Raw genomic sequence first — 8,219 nt, forward strand, 5'->3', positions numbered from 1 at the left:
AAGTGGGGTGTTAAAGTCCCCTACTATGATTGTATTACTGTCGATTTCCCCTTTTATGGCTGTTAGTATTTGCCTTATGTATTGAGGTGCTCCTATGTTGGGTGCATAAATATTTACAATGGTTATATCTTCTTCATGTATCGATCCCTTGATCATTATGTAGTGTCCTTCTTTGTCTCTCGTAATAGTCTTTATTTTAAAGTCTATTTTGTCTGATATGAGAATTGTACTTTAATTTCTAAATTGATTTAGAGAGTCAACAGTGCCGGTCTGAAGCCTGTCAAAAACAGCAGGGGATAAGTTAGTAATTACTGTTCATAGTGGGATGACCTTGATCAGTGACTGCTTTAATTGGGAGTCAAATAGCTATCAAGGGATAACAGTTCACATTAGGTTCTCATAGTGTGTACCTTTTTTGGAATGTAGAGAAGTGCTTGTCACGCAGATGTTATCAGATGAGGCTGATATTTTTGAAGAGAGTGTGAAGATGTTAAAATGTCTGATTCTAGAGTAAAATAATGAATTTGGGCAACTCTGATCAATTAACCTAACTTTTCTATGTAATATATTTGTGTAACTGTTTAAAAATTAAAGACAAACATTTCAGATATGTTCTCAAGATATACTACTGGATATTTCTTTAAGACAAATCCAGACTTATCTTCCCTATTGAAAAACTGTGTTCTGGCTTCTTAGACAAGTTTATGTAGGTCTAGCAAATGGGGCATTAGGCTTCAGTCTTTTTTTTTTTTTTTTGTAGTTTGCTGACTTTTACTTCTTTGACAAGCATGTTGTGAAAATTAATTATAGTTATGAAAGGTGCAAGTGTAATATCAATAGTATAGTTTCATTTGAAAACCACAGTACATAAAGCCTGTTTTAAATGGGCTGTCTATGTGTAGGTGTGTGGATAGAGTTTTCTGAGTTTAGGGAGTAGTTATATTTAAAGAATACAGACCTATATTCTTCCTATTGCTCAATTATGGTCCATATTTTAGAGAGTTAGTATCTGTAATAATGGTAGAACTGTGGTTACTCTAAGGAACCTAATGCCATTTGTGGCAGGGGCATTTCATTGCTTTCCCCTGTCAGAGAAAGTAAATGAAGCTTGAAAAAGAGTCATGATTAATGGTATAGTGAGATAATATATGCTTACATATGCCATTTCGATGCTGTGTTGGGGAATATTTTAGGTATGCTATGGATAGGCAGATGGGGATTTTTAAGTACATAAACTGTAAATCTGTCAGATCATTTAACTTACATGAGAGAAAGAGGAGGAACAATACTGGGTTTTTACATACAGAAAAAATGTCAGCCTTATAAACATTCTTCTTTTGGCTGGTTAACAGTTCGTGGGTAGGTGCAACCCTCGATTATTATTACTTGGGTACCTCAGGGTCTGAAAGTACTGACCAGAAGGAAGTGTACAGGAAGTTGGTAGAAAGATCTATGGAATAAACTATTTGATTGAAAAACAGGCAAAGGGAAAAATTTATCAGTTGTTTGAGAAAGAGGTCTTTGGAAATTAGGTTATGTGCTCTTGAAAGCAATGGCAGAAACAGAGGCTTTACTTGTTTGTGCCATTCTCATTCCAAAAAGGATTAGAGACAAAGTATCAATAGATGGGTTACTTATGTTGGTAATAGGGTTTTAGATCAAGGTGAATGGTGCGCGAGAATGGGGAGAACCTGGTTTTCTCACTGCAAAGTTTTTTTCTTAACTTGAGCTCTGGACTTGCTGCCATGTTCCAGGGAGAACTTGTTCATCTCCTGGTTGAAGAGTATATACTTGGGCAGTTCAGTGGGAGACTACATGATCTTTCCAATTCCTCTCTCTAGTGTTAATATCAAATGAGCATTTTCAATAATATTTACCAAGTCATTCCATTTAGGTTCCTGTATCCTAGTGAAAAATATCATGTCTCAATAATGGTCTGTTACAGGTAAGCTTTTAAACTTTTAGCATGTAATAGATTTTAATATCAGAGTTACTATAAATATTAAGTAATATTTCACTTTAAAGCTCTAATCTAGACTAAAACTTGTACTTTTTTTTTAGGACAGCCAGTAGAGGGGACTTCATGTTTTCTGCGGATCGTTTGGTAGGTGGATGGAGGCTTTCCATTTTCATTTCATTGTTGTTCCTAGTGATACAATCATAGTAGGCCAAGGGGCTTTTTTGTTCTAGAGCATTCTGGGGTCGAGAGAGATTGTACCAAGTAACCCACATCTTGCTAGACTTTGCAAGTGTTGTTTCTATTGTTGCATTAAAGCTCTGCCTCAGTCCCATTCACCTCAAAGCATTGTCCATGAACTCATGCTCTGTAGTTCTGAGGTACCACTCACTACCTTTCAAGTGGATCTTGGTAACCTGATCCTGAGCCTTAAATGCCTCCTCTTTGGGCAGTGAAGTGAAGTAAATTAAAAGGAAACCAAAGATGTAAAAGACCTAGTAGTTACCCTTATGGGATCCATCGAATGCACAAAAACTAATACCTAGCTTGTAGTTTACATGGGGTTGGATATCTATTTTGCCTCTTCTTTTCTGTAGCATCCTCACACGTGAAATACTAAGTTGTACTGTCTATGCTCAGAGACTTCCTGTTAAGGATTGACCAAGCCCAATTCTGTTTAGCTAGTGTCATCTGAGAGGATCTCAGGCCAAATTGGGCTGTCTTGGGTAAGCCCTGTTTACTTCTTGTGTTTATATCTAAGTTTGTTCAGTGCTTAGAATGAGGTTGACACATATTCTGCTCTGGTTATTAGTATTCATCTGTTCATGAAATATACATTGAACTCATGTGAGTCAGACACTGTGCTAGACTGTGTTGTGGGGGGAGGAGATACAGTGGTAAAGCATATAGCATGGTCCCTGATCTCGTGGGGTTTACAGTCTAAATACTGTTCTCAGTATTTAGTTTGGGAAAGAAAGAAAAGTGAATTATTAAACTTATAGGTATAATCAGATAGTAGAAGATAGATTATTAAAGGGAATGTGATGGTGTTGGTGGGGGGAGGCTTGAAACTCTTTATTTACCTTTTCCTTAGGGAAATCTTTATTCTAAAAAGTGTAGACAACTCCTGTTCTATTTTTGACTTTAAGTATTCTTGGTTCAAAGGCCACTTCTATTTGAGCTTCCAGGGGCAGTAATAATCCTTGGATTGCATCAAGATAAATGTAGTTGACATTCTTGGAGTGATAGTTAGGTTATTCTGTCTTTATGCTTTTATCAAACCAAAGGGACAGGTTCAAGGCAATTGTGTCAGTGGCTGCTGTGGGGAAAACAGAGGTCTTGGTGTTCACTGGTAGAAAATGATTGCTCTTTCTTTTGCTCTCTTTGTGCCATTTTTCTGGAGAACATAGGAATTAAGTTCATGGTTATTGTAAAATGCTTGCCTGAAAGGGCAAGCATTATATCTTAGTCAAATGAGATAATAAGGACCCAGGGCATAATTCACCTCAGGGGATGGTAATTAGGACCTCTCTTTTCTCTGCAGTTGGATTTGAAGGTCCTGATATTGGGTGTGGCGGGGTGGAGGGTCAGTTGTGACTATGGTAAGGACAGGAGCTGTTGAGGTTTCTAGTTTTGAGGATTTCTAGTACACTGTCTCTTCTAGCACAAGGGTCCTGTTATAGTGGACATTAATTCTATCCTGAATTTGTCAGGATTGGCTCTCCTTGCACTCAGATCTTGAGTTCTTTATATTTTAGTCACCCTTCTTCTGGTTTTATGTTCTCCTGTAAGGCTTGGACACACTAATTTCTGTCCCAGAGTTGCAGGAAATGGGCAGGAGGTAAGACTCTTTAGAGGAGTGTTACTAGGAGGAGAACTAGGCTCTTCAAAGAAAATTATCCTCTTCTTCCCTTGTACTTTTTGCTCATAAGAAACATTAACCTCCACAGAAGGTGGTGGCTAGAGGTGAGTATGCACACACACACAGTATTCATGAGCTTCCTTGACCTTCTGGTGCTGTAGGTTGACAAAGTGCTGGCCTATTTAGCATTGATCATTTTAATGGCAGCAGGATGTTTTGTTGTGATAACAGAGCATGGGGCCTGGCATTTCTCCCTGATGTTCCTGATTCTTAATCAGTAATGTAATATTGATTGGAGAAAATGTGCTTTGCAGACTCAGCACTGCCTTTTTGTAGTGGGCTCTGGGTAGTCATAGAAATACCATATCTGGTGGTTTTTGGAGGCTATTCCTAGTAGTTCTGATGGATTCTTTCCTCTGTACCACATATTAAGATCATTAGGAGCCTTTTTTTTTTTTAAGCTGGGAAGTCCCAGTGCATTCGACTGGATCCTTCTTCAAGTTCTTCTTCACTCATTTATTTCCTCCTAAGAAATTCAGGCTTTATTTTGAATTGTGGTGGGCCTTTGTTAAAAAGTATCCGACTTAACAATTTCAGAGTACTAAACAAGGCAAAGAAGTTTCCAGTGAGAACTATTTCTAGGGTAGCCAGAAGTATATTACTTCCAAGTGTTCCTGCCATGACTCTTGCCACTTGCTGTAGTTTTGCATTTCCCATAATATAGCCTGGACTGACTGAATGAGAATCAGAAAGCATACTTGAGCCTTTTAGTGGCAATCATGTGCCTAACTGAGGTTGGATACCTAGCAGCAAGCAGCCTGGCATTTGTTTCTATCTCTGTATCTAACACATGATAGGGGCCCCCCTCCTACTGCCATAAGCTAAATCCTTGCCTAGCATGTTACTGACTTTTTGCCTAGTTTTCAGCTCCTGAGGCTAACAGCTAATAGGAGATTCTTAGCAAGTTCTCAACTTATTCTTCCTTTGACTCTCTAGATCAGACTTGTTGTGGAAGAGGGATTGAATCAGCTACCATATAAAGAATGCATGGTGACCACTCCAACAGGTAACCAGGGCTGTTACTCTCATATTCGCCTCATAAAAATTCTGATAGAATTGGGGGAAAATGGAAAAAAAGCAGTCTGAGTAAATCAGTATGCAAAATGAGGAGTCTATGTGGAGCTGTTCTTTTAAACAACTTAATAAACTTGGAGACATTTAGCAAAGAAATTTATGTGGATGACCTTTTGTTAATGGCTTGCTGGTCAGTTCAAGTTAAAGGTTAATAAATATTATTCAACATGCAGGTGTTGCCTTTGATGATGACACATTGGGACCAGAGCTAAGAACTGCTGGCAGCTTATCTTCACCTCTGTAGGGAAGCTTCTGGTGTTAACAAATGGGTGGGCTGGTTTGGCATTGAAACTCCAGGTAAAAGGATGAAAAGTAAAAAAGGAAAAGAAAACTAAAAATGATGAGGATTAGAGAAGGGGCTTTGTTCTGCTCTAATAGAAAGAAGCCAAGGATCCCTATTTTAGGGATTTGAAATTCTGATTTGGTTCTTTAGTAAATAATGGAAGCTGTTATATCCAAAGGTTGATTTTATGAAAATTGGGGGCTGAACTTGCTGTATCATAATTGATACAAATTGAGGATGAGACCAAGGTATGAACATGTCTTGATAATTACTTCAACCTTTCTCTTCTGCTTTTTAACGCAGAATGGAGGCTCATAGAAAGGGACCGAATGAGGAGGCTCTCTGCTGTGGCTCACAGTGGGGTCCCAGTTTGAATTGATGGGCTTTCTAGCATTCTTGGAGTATCATTCTTGTCTGAATTCAGTTTGAGGAACATGTATGTGAATATCATTCTATCATAAGGCCTGTTCCCACTCAATGAAGTCTACCTCTCCCAATTATTCCCACAGGTTTTTTATGAAGAATTAAAAAGTAAATATGAAAAATCATGACTCTTCTTATTACTTTCACAGGGAACCTAAGATGTTATACAGTATGTGTGGACAAGAGTTGCTCTGTACCCATCTGCTTTAAAGCTTAGATACTTTATTAAATAAGTAAGTCGCTCCAATGATGAAAGATAAATTCTTTGGTTTTATTCCCCAACAGGGTACAAGTATGAAGGAGTGAAATTTGAGAAGGGAAACTGTGGGGTCAGCATAATGAGAAGCGGTAGGTTTGCATATGTGTGCTTTGTCTCTTTGCATGCATAGATGCAGTTGCTCTTTTCCAGGAGAGAGGCGGTCTTGTCTGTCACAATTGCAGCCTTCCTTAGCTTAAATCTCACCACCTGTGTTGTCTATCCTCATGGTGCCTTGGAATCATAGCCTATGTGTTGCCAAGTTTGGCTAATTTTAACTGCAGAGCATCTTCCCTAGTGGCCTATCCCCATGGGCAAGACAGCTTTGAAAGATTCAGAGGAGGGTGGGAGAACAAGAGGATGCAATGATGCTATCTCAGAGAGAACAGGGCAGCTTGAATTTTGAGGGAATACAGCACAAATTCAGGCCTGCAGAACTCTGAGCACCCAACTAGAGAAAATCTTTGTTCTGGTTTTTAAATTTCTTTTGTGAGGAACAGTCCTACCCTGTCAGGAGCTGGACTGAATGGCTTGTTTAATATTTTTAGTTTTTTATTTGATGAGTATGTGACTATGTAGGCAAAAGAACTTAGCTGTGATTAACTCTAGGTATTTCCAGTTGCTAGTCTTATAAATATTGGTGTTTGAGTCCAACCAATTGTCCTTCTAAACCAACCTTTGTGCAGCAAAATCACATGCCTGTAATTAGGACCTATACCTGTTACATGGGGATGATTATTTCCATTCAGCAACTTAATTCCTTAATTATTCTTTGTACAAGATCCAAGGTACGGTAGAAGCCCCACTTGCTTGCATTGGAAACAGATGTTTTGTTTTGTTTTGTTTTGCCACACCACGCGGCATGTGGGATCTTAGTTCCCCCACCACTGATTCCCTTTTCTTCTCTGGCTATGAAGTTCTGTTTGTGAACAATTGAATATCTCCAATAAAATAGGAGCTTTAAGCTCTCTTTTTTATAGAAGGTAGCTCTTAAGCAACGATAGGATTTTCAGGACAATGCTGTTCAACCTTTTAAAACTGCTGAAGACAATGGAGATGGGCTTTTAAGGCACAGTTTCTTCTGTTTTAGTCCAGCTTCTGCCCTAAAGGCAGCAGCATGGTCCTCGCACCCCTAGTGTATACAGGATGACCTTGGGGGTTATGCATAGATAGGGTGATTTTAACCTTAATAGCAATTGGTTGATTTTCATACCCAATAGAAAGAAACTGTTTTTATATTTTCACTAGTGATATAAAGTTCCCTTTTAAAATAAATGTAAACAAAAACAGTTAATTTGAGAGATGGCGGAAGAGTAAGATGCGGAGATCACCTTCCTCCCCACAGATACATCAGAAATACATCTACATGTGGAACTGCTCCTATAGAACACCCACTGAACGCTAGCAGAAGACCTCAGACCTTCCAAAAGGCAAGAAACTCCCCAGGTTCCTGAGTAGGGCAAAAGAAAAAAGAATAAACAGAGACAAAAGATTAGGGATGGGACCTGCACCAGTGGGAGGGAGCTGTGAAGGAGGAAAGGTTTCCACACACTAGAAGCCCCTTCGTGTGCGGAGACTGCGGGTGGCAGAGGGGGAAGCTTCAGAGCCATGGAGGAGAGCGCAGTAACAGGTTGCAGAGGGAAAAGCGAAGAGATTCCCTCACGGAGGATCGGTGCCGACCAGCACTCACCAGCCCGAGAGGCTTGTCTGCTCACCCGCCGGGATGGGCGGGGGCTGGGAGCTGAGGCTCGGGCTTCGATCGGATCGCAGGGAGAGGTCTGGCAGCACGAACACAGCCTGAACGGTTTAGTGCGCCATGGCTAGCCGGGAGAGAGTCCGGGAGAAGCCTGGAGCTGCTGAAGAGTCAAGAGACTTTTCCTTCCCTCTTTGTTTCCTGGTGCGTGAGGAGAGGGGATTAAGCACACCACTTAAAGGAGCTCCAGAAATGGGTGCAAGCCGCGGCTCTCAGTGCGGAAACCAGAGACGGGCATGATATGCTAAGGCCACTGCTGCAGCCACCAAGAAGCCTGTGAGGGAGCACAGGTCACTCTCCACACATCCCCTCCCGGGAGCCTGTGCAGCCCGCTAGAGCTAGAGCACCAAGAAGGTGCTTAATTAACTAAAGGTGCTTTAATTAAAATTAAAACCATTTTCTCAACTAGAAAGACAGGGACACAGCCCCATCCATTAGCAGAGAGGCTGCCTAAAATCATTATAAGGCTACAGACACCCCAAAACACACCACCAGACATGGAGCTACCCACCAGAAAGACAAGATCCAGCCTCATCCACCAGAACACAGGCA

The 8,219-nt window shown here is 40.4% G+C and overlaps 1 protein-coding gene across 1 annotated transcript in view; it reads left to right on the plus strand.

Moving 5' to 3' along the window:
* UPRT (uracil phosphoribosyltransferase homolog) overlaps positions 1–8,219 on the plus strand; it is a 33,972-nt gene that overhangs the window by 13,892 nt on the left and 11,861 nt on the right. The window contains exons 2-4 of the mRNA XM_024129524.1: positions 2,062–2,104; positions 4,815–4,884; positions 5,944–6,006. Coding sequence (XP_023985292.1) covers positions 2,062–2,104; positions 4,815–4,884; positions 5,944–6,006 — 176 coding nt within the window. The remainder of the gene's footprint in view (positions 1–2,061; positions 2,105–4,814; positions 4,885–5,943; positions 6,007–8,219) is intronic.

Source organism: Physeter macrocephalus, chromosome 21 (genome assembly GCF_002837175.3).
Source record: "Physeter macrocephalus isolate SW-GA chromosome 21, ASM283717v5, whole genome shotgun sequence".
In the NCBI taxonomy this organism is placed as follows: domain Eukaryota; kingdom Metazoa; phylum Chordata; class Mammalia; order Artiodactyla; family Physeteridae; genus Physeter; species Physeter macrocephalus.